This window comes from Lontra canadensis, unplaced genomic scaffold (assembly GCF_010015895.1).
Source record: "Lontra canadensis isolate GAN:19392208 unplaced genomic scaffold, GSC_riverotter_1.0 scaffold4, whole genome shotgun sequence".
NCBI classification, from domain to species: domain Eukaryota; kingdom Metazoa; phylum Chordata; class Mammalia; order Carnivora; family Mustelidae; genus Lontra; species Lontra canadensis.
Window position 1 is genome coordinate 36653552 of NW_022630998.1, and position 22680 is coordinate 36676231.

Genomic DNA, 22680 nt, shown 5'->3' on the forward strand with positions numbered 1-22680 from the left:
ATACAAACCTAAATGGGCATACCAATCAATGAGTTCATAAGAAACACATTACTGATGTGCATTTTCAAGTCAAGGACATCTGTCTTATCGGCTGCAGTCTCGAATTAAGCTTTGACTTTATCCTATCATGGTATTACGATACCATAACCCTCTCTCTCACAATATGTCTCCATATTTATGTGATGCCAGGTAATAAACAAGACTAAAAAGAAGGTTCTTCTACATTTCCAATTAACTAAACTTCATTAGCTCTAAGGCATAACTGTAATATAGTATATATCAAAGTTTGGATGATAGTGGATGATGTTACATGAAAGTAATAACTATAAAGTAATGTTATAGTACAAATAGTATGGATATTAAATGTAAGTAACAGTCTAGAAAGTAATAGCATGGTATAATAGTATAGATTTGGAATTTGCATTTGAAATTTTTCATTTGGAACCAAAGTCAAAGGTTCTGTTAATTGTCAGCTAAATTAAATGTCAAAAAAATGAAGTGATGAAAGCTTAAAAGAGCTTTTAAAATTACATTTTATTTCTTAAGGCTTGAATATACTTTTTGGTGAAAACATTTTCAGTAGGAGATGGAACTAAAAAATTATGAAAGTAAGAATGAGATTACTTTTTTTTTTAAGATTTTATTTATTTATTTGACAGACAGAGATCACAAGTAGGCAGAGAGGTAGGCAGAGAGAGAGGAAGCAGCCTCCCCACTCAGCAGAGAGCCCGATTCGGGGCTTGATCCCAGGACCCTGGGATCATGACCTGAGCCGAAGGCAGAGGCTTTAACCCACTGAGCCACCCAGGTGCCCCGAGAACATTACTTTTAAATCCTGTTGATACCACAATACCACTTACAAAAAAATTTTTTATCTCAAACAAAATCTTTGAAATCGCAAGTGAAAATTCAAAGAAATGGAAAACATAATCTATCACATGAAAGGATTACTTCAGACTAGCATCAATTTGCCATTAGTAGCTTTCAGATGGCATTTTAAAAATCTTGATAGTACTCAAAACTATGCCAATCTTTGACAGTATTCTGGAAGAGAAGATGCAGATGGGACTAGAAAGACAAATCAATGTTTTAAATATAAATAACTCTAATGGAATGGATATGAAAGCTAGTAGGTTTGTGGTAGATTGTAAATCACAGCCACGATACTTAACAGTTCCTCCTATTCAAGGGTGGGTTCCAGTCCCTCATGCCAAATGACTTGTACTGTGACTTGTTTTGACCAGAAGAATATGAGGGAGTGACATTGTGAGTTGTGAAGCCTAGGCATTATGAAGTCTGTAACTTCAGCCTTTGCTTCCTTGGGGATCCAACAATTATATAATGGTCTTGGGTTAGATTGCTAAATGATGATGTACCATGTGGAGAGGGAAAAGTTCATCGGCTGGAAGCCATTCCAGCCATCTTGGCTGAAAGGCCAAGTGTGTTAATAAAGACATTTTGGATCCTCCAGCCCCAGCTAAATAACTGTAGTCAACCCTCGGTAGAGTAAACTTATCCCCAGTGTGCTCTGCTCAAATTACAGAATCCTGAGCAAACCACTAAGTACTTAAAGGGGTTTGTTATGCAGCAATAAATAACTGCTAAGGGTCTATGTTTTGACTATGAGTACTAACTTAGAATACTTTGAAGATCCATCAAATTATTCAAAAAAGAATTCTGGGGGCACCTGGGTGGCTGAGTCAGTTAAGCATCTGCCTTCAGCTTGGGTTATGATCCTGGGGTCCTGGGATCGAGCCCCACATCAGGCCCCCTGCTTGGTGGGGAGCCTGCTTCTCCCTTTCCCACTCCTGCTGCTTGTATTCCCTCTCTCCCTGCCTCTGTCAAATAAATCAATAAATAAAATCTTCTAAAAAAAATATTCTGACTGTACTAGACTGAAATAAACATATACCATCACTACCATTAATTTGTAAATACACTTTTATGAATTTAATAGAACAAAAGCAAATTTATTCCAAATCTCATTAGAAATGAAGTCTATTAGTTGAGTATACAAAAGGGGTAATCTTTGTTTAAATATGGCGATCATTTTGAATTTGGAAGTAATAATCAATTTTTAGGAGGATATAATTCATAGGAAGAAAAATATTTTGCAGATCTAGCAGTGGGTTTAGCTTTAAAATATATACATATGTACACAAAGATAATTTCACATAAATATATGGTGATATATATTCTTTTTGTTTGTTTTTAAAGATCTTATTCATTTATTTGACAGAAAGAGAGACAGTAAGAGACGGAACACAAGCATAGGGAGTGGGAGAGGGAAAAGTAGGCTTCCTGCAGAGCAGGGAGCCTGATGTGGTACTCGATGCCAGGACCCTGGGATCATGACCTTAGCCGAAGGCAGATGCTTAACAACTCAGCCATCCAGGCGCCCGGTGATATATATTCTTAAGAAGATTAAATACATTTTTTCAAATATCAGCTGATGATTTGTAGGAAAGGGGAGTAGTCTTTCAGTAAACATTGTTTTGGAACCTGGAATGTTAGTTGCTAGCATACCTATGGGAGCAGAGATGATGAACAAATAGATAATAGTTTTATAATAAAATAGTAACTCAGTAGGAATTAGGTTTATAGCTGTCTAAAGCATTGGAAGGACTTAGGAAGAGGGAAGAACTCTCCTTGTTTCTCTTATATGTTTTTTAATATCAAAATCCATCTATTCCAGGGGCTGTTATTAGTTACCCACACATTTTTAGCCACATATAGCAATCCTGGCCATCTATACCTTTCGGTGGTGATAAGGAAGAGCAACATGGTAATCAGAAAAGCAAAGGTTCCAAGTCATGGGGAGAATTAATTACAGCAGTATTCTAATAAAATATATTACCCTAGAACTAAAGGTGGCAAAATTTTCTGTAAATGTCCAGATAGTAATTACTTTGAGCTTTGCAGATCATATAGTCTCTGTTGCAGCTACTCTACTCTGCTCTTTTAATACAACAACAAACAAATGGGTGTGACTGTGTTCCAATAAAATTTTATTTACAAAAAAAGACTAGATTTGGCCTGCAAGCCATTGTTTGCAAACCTGCTTTAAGGTAACACTTCCTTTTCTTTCTTTCTTTTTTTTTTTTTAAGATTTTATTTATTTATTTGACAGACAGAGATCACAAGTAGGCAGAGAGGCAGGCAGAGAGAGAGAGAGGAGAAAGCAGGCCCCCTGCAGAGCAGAGAGCCCAATGCCGGGCTCGATCCCAGGACCCTGGGATCATGACCTGAGCTGAAGGCAGAGGCTTTAACCCACTGAACCACCCAGGCGCCCGACACTTCCTTTTCTTTCATCTCCAATTCCCTTTTACTGAAACAGTTACTTAATAAAAAATACAGCTTGCAATAGAAAGATATAATGCCACTCTACTACTCACCAGGCTTGTAACTTTGGGGAAGTTTTTAAGCACCTCTCTGAGTTAGTTTTTTGTCATCAAATGGAAATAAAAATTTGTACCTCAAGAGATGTTGAAAAGGGGCGCCTGGGTGGCTCAGTGGGTTAAAGCCTGCCTTCGGCTCAGGTCATGATCTCAGAGTCCTGGGATCAAGCCCCACATCGGGCTCTCTACTCAGCAGGGATCCTGCTTCCTCCTCTCTCTCTGCCTGCCTCTCTGCCTACTTGTAATCTCTGTCTGTCAAATAAGTAAATAAAATCTTTAAAAAAAAAAGAGAGATTGAAAGGATTCGGTAATTGAGCATATATAAAGCACAAAGGAAAATGCCCAGCAAACTTGTAGAGCTTACTAAAGGCTTCTCCCTTCATGAACCACTAAGGCTTACTCAAATATGTTATGAAATTTCCTTTTTGCCTTTGATCTTTACCTACTTACCAACATACTCATTGATCCTACAGCAATGGGTTTATCCTTCAATTCTGGATTGTCCCTCATTTCTACAGCTGCATAGAAAGCATCCATGTCAATGTGTACTATAGTATTGTTCAGATCCCGGCTCTTTTCCAATTCCATTGCAAATCTGTCAACCTTAATTTTTAAAAAATTAACACATTTTGAATCAACATGCTATGGAAATAGCAACAGTCATAACATTAATCTCCCTTTTAGTAGGTATCTGTCTCTGCCTGTCTATCTACCCATCCATCCATCCACCCAACCACCCACCTATCTATATATATTTGACTATTTTTAATTAAGTCTGATAATTTCTTCTATTTTCATTAAGACATGCAGTTAAATCTCAAATATCATGCACTACCAACACTTTAATCTCTCAATAATTACAATCACATTACAGGTACTTAATAAATATTTATGAATAAATGAACTATTCCAACTGATTGTATCAAATGATTCTGCTTTATAAATCTGAAGACCAATTTACTGTAAATAAAAGCTTCTGTTTAGGTAAGATAAAAAACTCTCATTTGACTCATAACATTAATGTCAAAATAGAAACAAAGGATGTACAATGAAAGATTATATACTTCTTCGGCATATTATGTTTGTGCTGAATAGTATCATAAAAGTGAATATACCAACCACAATGTAAACATTCCCTCTGTAGAACTGCCTTTATGGGGCTAAAATTTGGTATCCGTTAGTCAATACAAATCAAAATTGAAAATTCAAGCTATAATTTATTCTTTCATGAAACACTTCAATTTATATGTCAAATATAACAGTGTAGAACCTTAATCTTTAAAGCACTTTTTATTTCTCTAGTGAGAAAGCACTGGTTTGATAAGAAGAAAGGGAAATGAAAGGAAGTAAAAATAACCAAAGTAGGACAGTAAGAAAAGGGTTTATGTAACAGACGTACACATTTTCAAGTGTTCCTTTTTTGTGGCCTCTACTCTAGAGGCTGAAGAAGCTAAATATGTTTCGCAGCTTTCCCTGCAGCCAAGGGTGGCTGGCTGTGTGACCATTTTGATCTATGATCACTTTGAATAAGCTGGAATACAGAAAGAGCACGGCAAAGTGGCTGGCACATGGTACAAGTTTAATGAATGTAATCTATGACTAAAGGATCAATGGACAGCTGTAGAGCAAAACAATAAAAAACGGAGGGGAAGAGAGCCAGATATATAAGCAAGTGGGGTGAGCTCTGGAATGAAAGCAATTTCCATTATGTGGCAATCTCTGTATCAGGTTTTCTCAAAAGTGGAGAATTACAGGGGTATAATTTGGCTTTTTCTCTTTGTTGGACTTCAACCTTGCTTCCATTCTGCAAATTTTTTTTCATGGCCTTCCTTCTTAGCATTATAGTGGAACTAGCTTCCCACTAGCTGCAGGTTAAGCCTGCAACTTCTCTTTTAGAAATAATCACCCTGAATCCTATTTGTCTCCAGTAGCCACAGTGAGCCTCTAGAAGGTCTGCTCCTGTTTAGGCTGTAACTCATGAATAGCCTGGGGTGGTGCTTGGTGTCTTCTTCAGGCTGTTCCTCTGTCTACAATGCCCGTCTTGAGTTCTTTCATAAAGTCTTGAAGGGTCAGCTAGGTATCTCTCTGTAGCTGAATTACATCTCTGTCCTCCATGCCACAGAATTCAATGTTCTTTACTTGTTTTCCTGCTCTTACTATGCACTTACTGTATTAGATACTAAATTATGAGTTCCACCAGGAAAAGGACCTCATTTGCCTTCAAATTCTTTCCTTATGAGACAGAAAGAGGTGAGACTCATAGAATATATATATATTCTATATATATATATATATATTTCTGCTTCAGAAAGAGAAGGTAGTATGTGTAGAAAAATTTGGGAGAAGGTTGGTCTCATGCAGTGAGACACCACTCTTAATAAATGGAAATTTTCAACATTACTCCAAACTATCATCCAGATTCAAAACAACTACTTCTTCCAGTACCTCAATTGTAAATTAGAGAATAGCATCCTGACATTAAAAAAAAAAACAAAAGATGTAAACAAATCATGGAGACTAATGAAAACAAGGGTGGATTAAAAACTACTATATGTTAATCCAGAAAATATACCTAAAATATAAGTCAATTGAGAATAAGGGAGCAGCATTTGAAGTATCTTAACCCATAAATACTGGAAAGGAAAAAGATAATAAATAGAAAGCAAACCAAATGGAAAAAAGTTCTCCTTAGCCCATACAATAATTCTGTGACAGTTTCTTCAGCAATCTATTATCTTTTCTGTGCTTAAAGTGCAAGTACAGTTGCCAAAAGGAAACCTCCCCACTGAGTGACTCACACATTCCATTTTCCCCTACTCTCATTAGTCACCCTTGTCTAAACACTTTTTCCTCTGCATCTACCAAATGCACACCACGCTGCTTTTTTCAAATTTCTTCTACTGAAATCTTCATTAATGTTTTCCTTTCTTCCATTTTCCCTTCCAGATGAATTCCAAGTTCTGATCTGAGCCTCTAACATGTATGTTATCCCTTTTGTCACAGTTCAGAACCATGGTTAAGAATAAGAGCTTCTTGTGGGTTTCAGCTCTGCCACTTATTAGCTACATGATAATGGGCAAGTTAACCCTCATTCTTACTTTGTTTCTAAATTTGGATGAAACCAACCCCCAAAGGTTAAAGAATTAAAAGGCGTACTCATGTAATGTAGTTACCCAGGGATATGGAAAGGGCTTAATTATATAACCTATAATTTTAGAAATAGAAGTGACATTTATTGAGTATATCATATGTGTTATACAACATGTTAAGTACTTCTTATGTTAACGTCCTATGTTAACTCATTTAGGGGTCAAAATAATTCTGAGTTGCTAATTATTATTCTCATTTTAGAGAGGAGAAAACTAAACCTCAGTAAGATGCAGTAATCTGTCTTAAGCCACACAGCTGGAAAATCTTAGCAGTAGACCTGTAAAGCAAGTTACTCCAAAGGCTGTGCTCTTTCCATTATTTTATGATGCTTCCCTAAAATGGATCTTAAAAAGTCTTTCACACTCAAGTTCCAATAGTGTGTTTTATATCAACATTATATTTTATTTACTTTTTTAAAATCCCCTTTTTTATTACATTCAGGAGATTATTTCAGAAATATTGTTTTTCACTTTCTTAACTTATAATTACCCTAAAAATTGTTCAGGAAAACTGAGTTCATAAAACCAATTGTTAAAGTGGTCAAAATGCACTGATTTTCTGCGTAGTTGCCATTTAATACAACATGGATGGTTGTCTATTCAATTTATGAACCCATGTTTTAACAAGATGTTTTGGCAGCTATAAAAATAATTGCATCTTTAGCAAGTCTAATGAGGGTAGGGCGGAGCGGAGAATAGGTTCTGAATAAACTGTGGGAGTTCATGCCAACAGAGGTTAGTTACCACATCTTGACTAGCAATAATAGTTCCTACCATCACAGCACACATAATAAAATCTATTATTTGGAAATTGTATGACTCTAGAATAGAATGCATTTCCCATGAAAACCTCTTTTTCTCTCAGATCTTTTTGATTCCTTAGGATTTCCTTAATCCTCTCCCATTTATACAATTTCTTTTAAAGGAAGTTCAACAAATGAAACAATTTAACAATCAACATAGAACATATTTCCTGCCACTCCCTTTGCAAAAGATGTCAGAGAGTCTCCCCAGAAATAGTCAACTAAAATCGTAACAAAATGTGAAGATCTGTTATACAGTATAAGGTATTTTCTAATCCTTCAAATTATTAGTATATTTAAGGATATGAGCTTTAAAAAGATTCAATAGCAAAAAGTTATTTTATTGCATCATTCATATGCATTTTATCTTTAAAACTTTATTACAGATATTTGTATAGATCAATAAAACTTACCAAAAAGAAGTTCTAAAAATAAATTGCCAAGAATTAATATCAATTTAAAAACAATATTATAGACAGATGGAATATTACCTTGTTGAAATGATGCTCAAATTTATTCAAACAAATTTATTCAACATATGAGAAAAAAATTTTTAAAGAATGGTAGCGAAGGAGAATATTAAAGTATATTATTATAATTGGATAACTAAAATTGCATGGTACTGATATAGGAAAAGATTCAATTGAATAAGAAAGAGAATCCAGAGGGCGCCTGGGTGGCTCAGTGGGTTAAGCCACTGCCTTCGGCTCAGGTCATGATCTCAGGGTCCTGGGATCGAGTCCCGCATCCGGCTCTCTGCTCAGCAGGGAGCCTGCTTCCCTCTCTCTCTCTCTCTGCCTGCCTCTCCATCTACTTGTGATCTCTGTCTGTCAAATAAATAAATAAAATCTTTAAAAAAAAAAAAAAAAGAAAGAGAATCCAGAAACAAATCCAAATACAATGAGAATTTCGTATATGGGAGTGCCTCATTTCAATTCAGTGAAGAAAGGACTCAAGATTCAATAAATTCTGTTGGGACAAATGAATCACCATTTAGAAAAAAATGATACTATTAGGGAAAATGTAATATTCACCATTTAAGAAAAAAAGTACTTAACACCTTACATTAAAACAAATTCAAGGTGGGCTTGGGTGGCTCTGTCAGTTAAGCCTCCGACTCTTGATTTCGGCTCAGGTCATGATCTCAGGGGCATGAGATCGAGCCCCATGTCTCAGTCTCTATGCTAGGCAGAGAGCTCGCTTAAGATTCTCTCTCTCTCTCTCTCCCTCTCTATCCTTCACCCCTCCCCTGTCCCTCTCTTTACCTCTAAAAAAAAAACAAAAACAAACTCAAAATGGACTAAAAACAAGCAAATTCTATAAAAATACTAAAAGAACCTATAAACTTGCTTGTAAAGAATAATTTTCTATGCTTTCAAGAAAAAAAAAAGTTTTTCAATACTGCTGTTTTGATTACATAAACATTTAAAACTGTATAGGAGGGGCGCCTGGGTGGCTCAGTGGGTTAAGCCGCTGCCTTCGGCTCAGGTCATGATCTCAGGGTCCTGGGATCGAGTCCCACATCGGGCTCTCTGCTCAGCAGGGAGCCTGCTTCTCTCTCTCTCTCTCTCTCTGCCTGCCTCTCTGTCTACTTGTGATCTCTCTGTCAAATAAATAAATAAAATATTTAAAACTGTATAGGGAAAAAAAACCCTGCATGTTTAAAAGGCAAACAACATATTAGGGAAATATTTACAGTAAATGGCAGAGGAATAAATCTTTAATTTATAAGATGTATTAATCAAGAGAAAAATATATAAACTCCTCTAGAAATGCAGGCAGAGGATACTATTTTGGACTGCTCGTTGAACCCCCAAATCCATTCTCTCTTGCTTTCATAGTAATAGATTTATATCTGGGCATATGGCCACCCAGCTGGAAAATATTCTGTACAGCTTCTCCTGCAGTTAGGTGTGGCCATGAAACTTAAATTCTTGTCAAAAGAATGTGAGCTGACGTAATATGTGCAACTTCTCTTTCACTTGTTGAATAGCAAATTACTCGCCTTTCATTTTTTTTCCCCCTCACTCTTTCTTCCTTACTGGGGGCTGAAATACAGACTAGAGATAATCCCATTCTGTCAATCCAGGTTAAGAATAAATAACACTTAGGGTTAAAACAACCCGATATAGCACCGGGGTCCCAAAATTACTATGGTGAGCAGAACCACCCAATCAGTTGGGACTACTTACTATTACATGAGAAAGAAATAAACTCTTATCTGATTTGAACCGTTGTATTTTGGAGTCTCTTGTGCCAGCAACTTAGCCTATATATTAATAGAATAAAAAAGGCAATTCCAATAAGAATGAAATATTAATGGCTAATATGAGAGAACACATGCTTTCTCTTTTATTATCTAAGAAGGACACATTAAAATAACCATGGAATAATATTTGGACACTACAAGAAAAAACTAGGAGACTGATAAAATCAATAAAATCTAGTTTCAAAAACAAGTATGTCAAAAATGTAAAACTGTACCATCTTTGGCGAAAATAACAGGACAAGAGTGCAAACATATATAGATAAGAATGATTATCACAAGGTTATATATAAAACAAAAACTGAAACCCTGGTGGGATAAGGTAAATAAATTCTGGTACCTCCATATAGTAGAACACTAAAAATGACTAAAGCACAAAGAGGGCTTTAAAATGATGCACTAAATGATGATTTGAAAGACTGAGGCAAGTGATCTTTTGTCATGATAGCAGACCACTTAACACATAAGATAAAAAAATTAGCTTGCACTCTAGGAGAGTATATATGAAAAAAATGACATATAGTTTAATAAAAAAGACATAAAATTTATGATTTCTGAACTCTATCATGAGAATTGCTGCAAAATATTAACATAGGATAGAATATTAACATAATTTTATCATTATTAATGGTCTAAAGTGCTTTGTTAAATTGAATCAAATTTTGAAAGAGAGCAAAAACTGTCTTTTTTAAAAAATATTTTATTTATCTATTTGACAGAGATCACAAGCAGGCAGAGAGGCAGGCAGAGAGAGAGAGGGAGAAGCAGGCTGCCTGCTGAGCAGAGAGCCCAATGTGGGGCTTGATCCCAGGGCCCAATGCGGGGCTCGATCCCAGGGCCCAATGCGGGGCTCGATGTGGGGCTTGATGTGGGGCTTGATGTGGGGCTCGATCCCAGGGCCCTGGGATCATGGCCTGAGCGAAAGGCAGAGGCTTTAACCCACTGAGCCACCCAGGCACCCCTAAAAACTGTCTTTAAAAGTAAACTTTACACCATGTAATATTACATGACAGATACAATTAGAAAGAAAGCCTATTGAAAGAGTAATATATGTATAACTAGGTTTACTTTTATTTATGATTGGAAATACACAACACATAATGGAAAATAATAAAATAAAATTAAACTTTATTAAAAAAATTAAAAAAATAAAAAATAAAAATAAACTTTAGTTTCACTAGCAGAAGCTTGACTACTTTGAGTTCTCCATCTACTACACAATGCCCTGCAGCTTTGCCCTATGCAAACCTTCCTCCCAAAATAGTTTTAAATACCAGAGGAAACTCTTGAGTATTTATTTCCCAGAGATGGTAGAAAAGCCAAAAGCCTCCAAATTTTTAGAAGTCTGGTGTTTTATCTTAAAAATTCATGTACATTTGGCATTCCACTCTAGTTTCAGTACAACACAATTATGTTTTAAATTTCTAATTTAATTAGTTGACATGTTCTTCCAGATCATTTTTGTAAAATCGGCATTGAAGAAAACATGCCACATTTATCCTGTGGCCTTTTTCTAGCTACAAAATATGTATATAATAAAAAAGAACCATAAGTTTTGGATTAAATCCTAGCTCTGAAGCTAGGCAAGTTATCTATCCTAAGGCTCCATTTACTCTTCTGTATAACGGAGGTGACAATGCCTTGGTATGGGGTCTTGATATAAAAGAGTAGAGCAATATTTAACAAAGTATAAGCCTCTGTTAAATTTTATCCCTTACAATACAATGAACATTTACATATTACCTTGTTGTCAGTTATAACTTGACCATGATGCATTTTAACTATCAATTACTGTTCTACCAGCTTCCACTTTATTTAACAATTAAATTAATACCTGTAATTGTGCTTTCCTTAGCTGTTGGCTGGTAATTTGAGCTTTTTGTTGCATCATATTTTCAATTCGTTGGTTGACTTGCTTTTCTTTCTTGAGCTCATTTCCATAAAATCTGGACCCCTATGTAAGAAAAAAAAAAACAAAGCAAAAGAAAAGAGTCAGACAGAAAGCATCACTGCCATACAGACTAGAATCAGAATAACTGAATTCAAAACTTAGTACCACTACTTACTAGGAACTACTAACTAGGAACTTCCCGGGAATCCTAAAACTACTTAATCTTTCTATGTCTCAATTTCCTTGCCTGCAAAATGAATTTATAGTTACCTAGAATTGTTGAAGCAGTATTTATAAGTACAAACTCTTCGAGATGAGTATGGATATGTTATTCCAAAAATAACAATGTGTTCTAGACAGGATCCATAGGGCATATCCAAGGCCTTAGTCATTTGGGTCATCAGCTATCTCCTTCACTTTTACTTAAAAAGTACTTAAGGGCGCCTGCATGGCTTAGTCGGTTAAGCATTCGACGCTTGATTTCTGCTCAGGTCATGCTTTCAGGGTTGTGAAATCGAGCCCTGTGTTGGGTTCTGCACTGGGCATGAAGCCTTCTAAAATTCTCTCCCCTAGCCCCACCTTTTCTAAAAATAATAATAATAAAAAATTTAAAAAATAAAGGATTTTAAAAATTTTAACGTTATCCATTAAAGAAAATGTAGACAATCACTCTTAGAAAATTACCTATCATCCCATCACTAAACATAACATCTAATTCTATCCACTCATCAGGCTGATGGAAATTCAGATTATTTTTACATTATGGCTTTAATGAAAAATGCCGCAATGAACATTCATATACACATTTTTGCATGGACATGTTTTCACTTTCCATAGGTACCCAGGAGTGGAATCTCTGCATGCTAAACCTTTTGAGGAACTGCCAGAACTCTTTTCCAAAGTGGCTGAACCGTTTTACAATCCCATCAGCAATGTATGAAGGTTCCAGTTTTTCCATATCCTTATCAACATTTATTATTGTCTGTCTCATAGCCATTCTAGACTACAATAGTGTGAATGGCACCTCAATGTGGTTTTAATTTGCATTTCCCTGATGACTAATGATGCTGAACATCTTTTCATGTGCTTAGGAGCCATTCTTATCTCTTTAGTGAAATGTCTATTTCTATCTTTTGCCCATTGTTTGTTAGGTTGTCTTATTAATAATTTGTAAGAATTCTCTGTATATTCTGGATGTAAATCCTTTATCAGATAAATATTTTACAAATACTTTATACTAGTATGTTGCTTATCATTTTCTTTTTTAATTGTGTCTTTGAAGTGCAAAAGTTCTGAAATCTGATGAGGTCTAACTTGTCAACTTTTTCTTTTATTGACGGCACTTCTGGTGTTGTACCTAAGAAATGCTTGTCTAGACAAAAAACATTTGTCTAACCAAATGTCTCAAAGATTTTCTCCTATCTTCTAGAAGTTTTTACCATGTGAACCCTTACATTTCACTCAATTTTGAGTTCAATTTGTGTATAATAGGAACCGAGGGTCTCAGTTAATCTTTTTTGCATGTGGATATCCATTTGTCCCAGGTTTATTTGCTGAACAGACTATCCTTCTGCCTTGGTTCTTTTGTCAAAAATCAATAAGTATCAATACAAATATTTACTTCTGGACTCTTAATTCTGCACTATTGTTCAATATGTCTAAGCTTATGGCAGTACCACACTGTCTTGATAACTATAGCTTTATAGTAAATTCTAAAATAGGAAAGTCAAAGACCTCCATGCTTTTCCTTTTCAAAACTATTTTATTTTATTTTTAAAGATTTTATTTATTTACTAGAGAGACAGGGAGAGAGAGAGAGAAACCACAAGCAGGGAGAGCAACAGATGGAGAGGGAGAAGCAGGCTCCCCAATGAGCAGGGAGCCCAGTGCTTGATCCCAGGACTCTAGAACCATGACCCCAACCAAAGGCAGAGGCCTAACCAACTGAGCCACCCAGTTTGGGTGCTCCAGTTTGGACTATTTTACATGTTTATCCATTTTCACATAAACTTTAGGGTCTGTTAATCAATTTCTGCAGGGGAAAAAAAGCGCCCCTGAAATTTGCATGGGGAATTACATTGAATCTGCAGATCAATTTGGGGAGAACTATCCTCTTAACAGTATTAAATCTTCTCATTCTTGAACATGTAATGTCTCTCCATTTTTTTTTTTAAGATTTTATTTATTTATTTGACAGAGACACAGTGAGAGAGGTAGGTAACACAAGCAGGGCGGTGGGAGAGGAAGAAGCAGGTTTCCCGCTGAGCAAGGAGCCTGATGTGGGGCTAGATCCCAGGACTCTAGGATCATGACCTGAGCCAAAGCAGACACTTAACAACTGAGCCAGCCACCCAAGCACCCCAGTGTTTCTCCATTTTTTAAATCCTTATCTGCCCTCAATGAATTTTTGTAATTTTCATGGTAAAGCTGTTGCATTCCTTTTGAAACTCCTTAAGAGTTTTTATATATAACATCATGTTATTTGTGAAGAGATAGTTTTAGTTCTTTCTTTCCAATCTAAATGCCTTTTATTTCTTTTCATTGCCTACCTACACTGGCTAGAACTTTCAGGACTATGTTGCATAGAAGACATGAGAGTGGGTACCCTTGCCTTGTCCCTTATTCTAGGAGAAAAGGGCATTCCTGGAATACATCCCATTTAGCCATGGTATATAATCTTTCTTTTATATTGTTGAATTCAGTTTGCTAACATTTTGTTGAGGAGTTTTATATTTACAACGATCTATAATCTTTGGCTTGTTTGGGTATAGTGTCAAGGTGATACTGGTCTCATAGAATGAGTCTGTAAGCGGTACATCCTTCTTTATTTTCTGGAAGGGCTTGTGGAATACTGCTATTATTTCTTCTTTAAATGTCAAATAAAATTAATCACTGAAGCCATTGCGACTCAGTTTTTTTTTTTGTTAGGGGAAGTACAGAGAAGATTTTTAATTACTAAATTTATTTCCTTATTAAAGGTCTATTAAATTTTCCATATTTTCTTAAGTCGGTTTTAGAAAAATTATAAATTTCTTGAAATTTGTCTAATTTATTGGGATTTGTTTTAAAATACTCCAATCTCGGGATGACTGAGAGGCTCAGTCGGTTAAGCTGCTGCCTTCGGCTCAGGTCATGATCCCAGAGTCCTGGGATTGAGTCCTACGTGGGGCTCCTTGCTTGGCAGGGAGTCTGCTTCTCTCTCCATCTCTGCCTGCTGCTCTGCCTGCTTGTGCACTCTCTCTCTCTCTCTCTCTGACAAATAAATAGATAAAATCTTAAAACAATAAATAAATAAAATACTCCAATATCTACCTCCAAAATTCAGTAGGGAGGGTAACATAGATAAAGCAATATTTACAAAAATGTTGATTAACTATTGATGGTGGGTGATTATTACCCAGGAATTCACATTAACAATCTAATTTTGTGTATGTTTAAAATTTTCTAATAAAAGTTTTAAAGAAGTAAACTGCATTGTTGTGAAGCAGTAACAATTAGAAAATATCCATTAAAGATATTTATGATGAACTTCCTATCCCACCACATTGACAAATAATATATTACATAAAATATATACTTTAATATATTAATATGTAATTTATTTTTATTAATTTAATCATAAATTCTATATTTTAATAATGTAAATAATTCAATACATTAATATATAAATATATGTAAGGCATATCATGTCAATCAGATGATATGTGTATACTGTTCTATGATTCATACGTATATACAGTTGAACCTTGAAGATCATGGGTTTGAACCGCACGGGTCCACTTATACATGGATTTTTTTCAATAAATATAGTGTAGTACTATAAATGTATTTTCTCTTCTAAGATTTCTTCATAATATTTTCTTTTCTCTAGCTTACTTTATTATAATATGTAATACATATAATATACAAATTTTGTGTTAACCAACTGTTTATGTTACTGGTAAAGCTTCCAGTTAAAAGTAGGCTATTAGCAGTTAATTTTGACGAGTCAAAAGTTGTACATAGGTTTTCAACTGTGTGTAGGAGGGGGGAAGGTTAAGTGATCCTAACCCCCACACGGTTTATGTGGTAGAGCAAAGTTTTGAAAATATCTAAGATACTCTTGAAAAAGAACAAAGAACAAAAAAAGAACTTGACCTAGCTGTTATCAAGACTTCTTATAAAGTACTGTAATTAAGATCATTTCATAAAGATATAAAAACAAATAACACAGTAGAATAGAAGAAAGCACTGCAGATTAGTAAGAAAAGGATGAACTATTAATAAGTGTTACTGGGACACAGAGAAGAGAGAGGAAAGATAGGGAAATCTAGGGTTGCTTAAATATTCTATTTCTTTTCTTTTTTTTTTTTTTTAGATTTTATTTATTTATTTGAGAGAGAGAGACAGTGAGAGAGAGCATGAGCGAGGAGAAGGTCAGAGAGAGAAGCAGACTCCCCATGGAGCTGGGAGCCCGATGTGGGACTCGATCCCGGGACTCCAGGATCATGACCTGAGCCGAAGGCAGTCGTCCAACCAACTGAGCCACCCAGGCGTCCCAAATAGTCTATTTCTCAACATGAAAACTAACAGCATAGGTTTTGTTCCTATTTTTAAGTTTTATGGTCAAAATTTCACAAAAGCCTCAAACAGAAACAGAGTAGTAAGCAAATATATAAAACTATCACTGAGATTTCACAACTAATATTTTGCCTAATTACCTTCATTGATTTTTTAACTGAACTGTTTTAAAGTAAATTACAGATATAATGACATTTAACTACTCTATACAGTATTTTATTATGTATCTTTTTAAAAAATATTTTATTTATTTATTTGACAGAGATCACAGGTAGGCAGAGAGGCAGGCAGGGGAGGGGGAAGAAGACTCCCTGCTGAGCAGAGAGCCTGATGTGGGGCTCGATCCCAAGACCCTGGGATCATGACCTGAGCCTAATGCAGAGGCTTAACCCACTGAGCCACCCAGGTGCCCCTATTTTATTATGTATCTTTAAAAATAAGGTCATTGTGGGGCATCTGGGTGGCTGTTGGTTAAATTGATTTCAGCTCAGGTCATGATCTCAGGGTCCTGAGATTGATCCCCATGTTGGGCTCCAAGCCAGGCATGGAGCCAGCTTAGAGATTCTCTCTCTTTCCCTTCTTTCTGCCCCTCCTCACTGTTCGCCTGTGCTCTTTCTCTCCCCTGCCAATTTTTTAAATTTAAAAAAATAAAAATAAGGCCATTTTGTAATCATAATAGCAGTTTCACAGCTAATAAAATTGATAATAATTCCTTAATACTATATAGTACACTCTTCATATCCAAATTCTCTTAAATGTTCCAAAAATATTTGTTCAAACTAAGATCTAGAGTCCATATATTTTGTTTGCTTACTTTATCTCAATTCTTTTACTTTTGAAATATATCTCTATGTTAAACACTTAAAATATTATCTTCCCCTCAACTTTTTACTTTGGAATTTTCCAAATTTTCCAACAGCTGAAAGAACAGTAGACTAAACATCCATATGTCCTCACCTAGATTCCTGCTACGTTTAGTTTCTCCCACTACTCCTAGGTATAAGCGCATACACACACTCCTATATGTGCACTTGCACAAACATGCACACACATATACACACACACACACATACATGCTCCTCTTCCTCTTTTTGGCTGAACCATTTAAAAGTGAGTTGCTGTGGATATCAACATGCATTTCTTAAGAATAAGGATATTCTCTTAAATTTTACACCTTTCTACATGGATAGTTCATAATATACAAATGAAACAAAAAAAATGTTAGAAGAAAACATTTAGGACCTTGGAGAAAAGCTTATGTAGTTGACTAATTCAAGTATGTACAAAAAAGCAAACAAAATAATTTCTGCACAGGATAAAGTACCATAAGTGAAGTCAAAAGATATATAATAATCTAATAGAAAATTGTGCAAAGGACAAGAAGAGACAGTTTTCAAAAAAGGAAAATATAAATGGCTTTTTAAATATATGAAAAGATGTACTATCCCACTCTTCATAAGAGAAATGCAAATTAATGCTACACTACATTACTGAAGATTGGCAAATCCAAAAGCTTAGTTACACACTATCCTGGCACAGTTGCACCGTGGTAATATACTGTCATGTACTGGCAGTGAAAATTTGAATTGATACATCCATTATGGAAGGCAACTGGCCAAATCATAAAAATTGCACATATATATATATATCCTTTTTTGCTATCTGTATTTGGTAGGGTAATTCCACTTCTAGAACCTCTCCTATCGTTTTACCTGCACACATATAATGTTATAAAATGCAAATTTATTCACTGTAGTATTGTTGGTAAAAACAAATACTAGAACTAGAAATAACTGTTCATAATTAAACATCCTGACTGGTTCAATAAATTTTGTTATATTCACACACGCAGGCATAAAAAAGAATGACCATTTTTACTTATATAGAAAGACCTCCAAGTTACATTAATTGAAACAAAAACAAAAAACACAATTACAATATTCTCTTATTAAGAAAAAGGATGAAAAAAGAACACGTATGTTATTGTGCTTTTACATGCATATTGTGTGTAGGTGAGGCAGAAAACTGGATGGCAAAAGCACGAGTAACAGAACAGAAGGGAGATTATTCCATACCCATTTGTTTTAATAAGATACATTAAAATGTTAAAAAGTATAAAAAAAAGATATTTAAAACTTACTGATTTTATTTTAAACAGAAAGCAAAAAGCTACTAAGTTAGTGATAGCAAAATAAACAAGAAACTTACTTTTGTGGCTTCCATTATAATTTTGTTAATCTTCTCTTTATCTAATCCTTCCATTCCGGCTTTATTATCATTAAGTCCCACTCTAAGCAGAAGATCATCTTTGTAATTTCCACTCTTTTCCTTGGTGTTATCCATGGTATAAACTTAAAACTTTTCTGTTATCTGAAAAAACATAAAAAATAAGCAGTGCTTTTTAAAGCATTCATGGTGAGGAAATGGGCACTTAAAAGTTAAAATGAGGGGCGCCGGGGTGGCTCAGTGGGTTAAAGCCTCTGCCTTCCACTCAGGTCATGATCCCAGGGTCTTGGGATCAAGTCCTGCATCCAACTCTCTGCTCAGCGGGGATCCTGCTTCTCTCTCTCTCTCTGTCTGCCTCTCTGCCTACTTGTGATTTCTGTCTGTCAAAGAAATAAATAAAATCTTAAAAAAAAAAGTTAAAATGATATAGATTCTGCCAAACAAGTAAAATATTTAAGAATTTTTAGCAATTGAGGAATTATTACTACTCAGATTTTTAAATTACTATCCCTAGATTATTGTACTTTCAGAGGGATTGATGGAATTAACATTTCCTGCAACTTTTGTGCCCGCTACTATGCTTGTCACTTTACACTTGAACCTCACACAGTAACCCTGCCCTGAAAACTACATTTTATTATCCCCAATATAGAGAGAAAAGAAACCCGAGTCTTAGAACATGTCTACTGATGCCAATTTTCTAATAAGCGACAATATCTGTGTTGAAATACAGGCCTGAGTCCAAAGTTTGTGTTTTTCACATATTAACACACTGTATAGGAACTAAATACAAAATAACACTTCCTCTCCAAATCATGATAAGTTCAATAGCATTCATTACCCACTGTATACAGAGTTCCATGTTTTAAAGCAGTAGAAAAAAATACAGAAAAAAAATCTGTTGATTTCTAGGATATTATTGCATTTTATACTGTTATGTGACTTCTAAAGTTAAGAAAAATCCTGTTGTATAACAATTCTTTAATATCTTTAAGTAGTTCTTTATCATTTACTTTCAAATATTTAGCTTTTTAAAATATTTATAGTAACCATGCAAGACAGATTTGGTTATTCTCATTCTATGGAGATAGAAATTGGGAGTTTCAAGAAGGTTAAGGGAATTGGCCATCCTAAGTCTGCTAATGAGCAAAAGAACTGGTGTGAATCCAAGTCTTCTTACTCCAAGCTAATACAGTTGCCATAACATCACAGCTGTTTCCAATTTGAGTCCACTTATGCTACAAAGAAATGACCAGGTGAACAGCTGGCATGCATCTAACAACAAATTATGCCAGGGATTTATTTGCATGATTTAGAGAGGGCTCATTTATTCTGTTTATTCTCTGCTGTCTTAAGGACCTTTTCCTTTTTTTTTTTTTTTTTAGGTTGACATCCATCACTGCACATAGTTACACAATTTCTTTTCTTGTGATGAGAACTTTTAAGATCTCTTTGCAACTTACAAATATATGATACAGTATTAACTATAGTCACCATCCAATACATTAAACCCCCATAATTTATTTCTTTTATAGCTGAAAGTTTGTACCTTTTGACCACCTTTACCCACGCCACCAACCCCACCCCACCTCTAGTAACTACCAACTGTTCTCTGCATCTATGAGTTCAGGTTGTTGTTGTTGTCATTTGATTCCACATACGAGATAAATAAATCAGAAGGTCTGGGGGTAGGAACCAGATATCAGTATTTTTTAAGGCATGCTCAGGTTAGTCCAATGTGCCCATTACTATCTAAAATTCTTGGGGCGCCTGGGTGGCTCAGTGAGTTAAAGCCTCTGCCTTTGGCTCAGGTCATGGTCTCAGGTCATGGTCTCAGGTCATGGTCTCAGGGTCCTGGGATCGAGCCCCACATCAGGCTCTCTACTCAGCAGGGAGCCTGCTTCCTCCTCTCTCTTTGCTTGCCTCTCTGCCTACTTGTGATCTTTCTCTGTCAAATAAATAAATAAAAATCTTAAAGTTCTTAAATATTTTGCTTGTTTGGCAGATTCTGTATCATTGGCGCTATTATTTCCCAGTGTCCAAGAGAATATAGACTAGTTTTCTGTTTTTATCATTTGACTTTTCTCCCCAACTATCACATTCAGCCAAACAGCACCCTACATCTTGTGTTATGCTTTAGTAGCCCAATTACTTAACATTTTCTAATAAGACTGGTGAATGTAATTCATTCGTATTTCCCCCAAACCAACACTACTGAAGAGTTAAGAGGCTGAATGCAGAGATATTACATTGAAGTTGCCTTGCCCTTTATTTTTAAAGATTTATTTGAGAGAAAGAGAGCATGAGTGGGAGGGGCAGAGGGAGAGGAGAGATAATCTCTCCTGAGATAATCTCAGGCAGATTCTGTGCTCAGCACAGAGCCCATCTTGGGGCTCGATCTCATGATATGGAGATCATGACTTAAATTGAAACCAAGGGTCAGACACTCAACTGACTGTGCCACCCAGGCTCCACAAGCAGCCTTGTCCTTTATGTGATGAAATGTATGAAAGGGAAAGAAACATTTATTGAATGTCTATTATTTCACAAAGAATATATTAGCCCCAAAACTCTGAGAAGTATTGCTTTTGGTCCCAAATTAGATGAGAAGAACTGGGTTATTACCAGCAATGCTGGTACCAGTCAAAGTTGTGATAGGTAAAGTTAGTTTTCAGCTACCTTCCTGTCTTGTTGATGCGCAGTTACCAGATCATTTATGTCTAGTTTCATGAGGATAAGTTTACTATCCTCTACGTGTTAATGACTTCCAACTTTATAGCTGCAGTCCAAATGCCCATCTGGCATCCTAAATTTACCATGTCCAAAACCAGTCTTGTCATCTTCCTCCATCCCTCAAACCAGTTCCACTTGGATGCAGCCCTGAGCCTCATCTCAGTTGGTGGCAACTCCATTCCCTTCCAATTGCTCATGCAAATAACCTTGTCATCATTCTTGAGCTCCCTCTTTCTCACACACCCCACATCCAAATTGTCAGCAAATCCTATGAACTCTGATTTCAAAATGTACTCTGAATTTAACCACTTGTGTACTGTCATTGTTTTCACTCTAGTCTGAATCACCATAATCTCTTGCCTGGATTAATGCAACAGACTCTTATATAGTCTGTTTCTGCCCTCCATGTCGTCAGTTATCAACACAATGGCCCAACTGATTCTTCTAAATCACAAGCGGAGTCACACCACTCTTCATTGAAGACTGTACAATGGCACACCAATCTTACTCTGGAATAAAAGCTAAAATCCCAACAGAATCTGGATTCCAATTACCTGTTACCTGTCTACCCTCTTACCTAATACTCTCCCTCTTGCTCACTACTCTCCAGGCACACTGGTCTCTTCATTGTTCCTCAAATCTGGTAGGCACGTTCTAACCTTGAACTCTCTCCTTTAGGGTTCTTCAGCTAGTTATTCTTTAGACTAAACTCCCTTCAAGTGTTTGCTTAAATGTTACCTTCTCAGTGCGGATTTACCTTGACCTCCTTATTTAAATTGCAGCTTGAGTAACACCTCCCACCCCCCTCTTCCCAATGCCCCATGTTTTTATAGCCCTTATCATTTCCTAACATAGTAATAAACATATGTTTCCTTGTTATGCTTATCATCTATCTCTCCTGTGAATATGGAAGTTCCAACAGGGCAGGGAACGTTGCTTTTTATTTGTTTTAACTGATATATCCCAAAAGCCTCAAACAGTACTTGGCAGAGAGTAGGTGCTCAATAAATAATCTGCTGAATGACTGAACTCAGTTTATAACATTTTTTCGTTCTCTTATTCATATAGCAAGATTACACAGCTATGTTAAAAGATTGTGACAAAAACTACTTTTCTAAAGTTAATAATTTTAAAATAATTTAATATAATAAATAATAAATTTATATATAAATTTAATAAATAATAAAATAATTTTAAAATACTTGTAGTTAATAATTTTAAAATACTTGTAGTTTTTCCTCATTTCAACATTAAATATGTAATGACAGGTACATGAGTTGATTTTATAAACTTTATTTTCCTAAGATATTTGATAGTTAAAATGATTAAAGCTTTTGGGACTTGTATTAAAATATAAGAGTATTTTGATTTTACATGTTAGAATGCTTGCTAAGTCCCATCAATACTCAAAAGATTCTAGCTTATATTTATTCTTTGGGAAATTAAATTGCCTTGTTTAATTTTTTTTGATTTAATATTTTTCAATTATATCTAAATCTACAAAAAATTATTGGACAAAGTTAATAAAACATACTAAGTTTGTTTTTTTTTTAAGATTTTATTTATTTATTTGACCGAGAGAGAGAGAGAGAGAGATCACAAGTAGGCAGAGAGGCAGGCAGTGAGAGGAGGAAGCAGGCTCCCTGCTGAGCAG

General features: G+C 35.4%; 1 protein-coding gene and 1 long non-coding RNA gene across 5 annotated transcripts in view; one reads left to right on the plus strand and one right to left on the minus strand.

Annotated features, from left to right (window-relative positions):
- Window positions 1-22680, minus strand: part of POLK (DNA polymerase kappa) — a 65987-nt gene that overhangs the window by 24575 nt on the left and 18732 nt on the right. For 3 of the 4 annotated variants that reach the window (XM_032848274.1, XM_032848256.1, XM_032848265.1), the window contains exons 2-4: window positions 18276-18437; window positions 11451-11570; window positions 3849-4001 (exon numbers count right to left, since the gene is read on the minus strand). In XM_032848274.1, the coding sequence (XP_032704165.1) occupies window positions 3849-4001; window positions 11451-11570; window positions 18276-18410 (408 nt within the window). In that variant the 5' untranslated portion in view covers window positions 18411-18437. Of the gene's footprint in view, window positions 1-3848; window positions 4002-11450; window positions 11571-18275; window positions 18438-22680 lie in introns of those variants that run through there. The other variant, XM_032848283.1, reaches the window with a different exon arrangement.
- LOC116861601 lies at window positions 788-7686 on the plus strand. The gene is made up of 3 exons (XR_004381514.1): window positions 788-808; window positions 2396-2402; window positions 7609-7686. It is a non-coding gene; the product is annotated as an uncharacterized LOC116861601 (long non-coding RNA).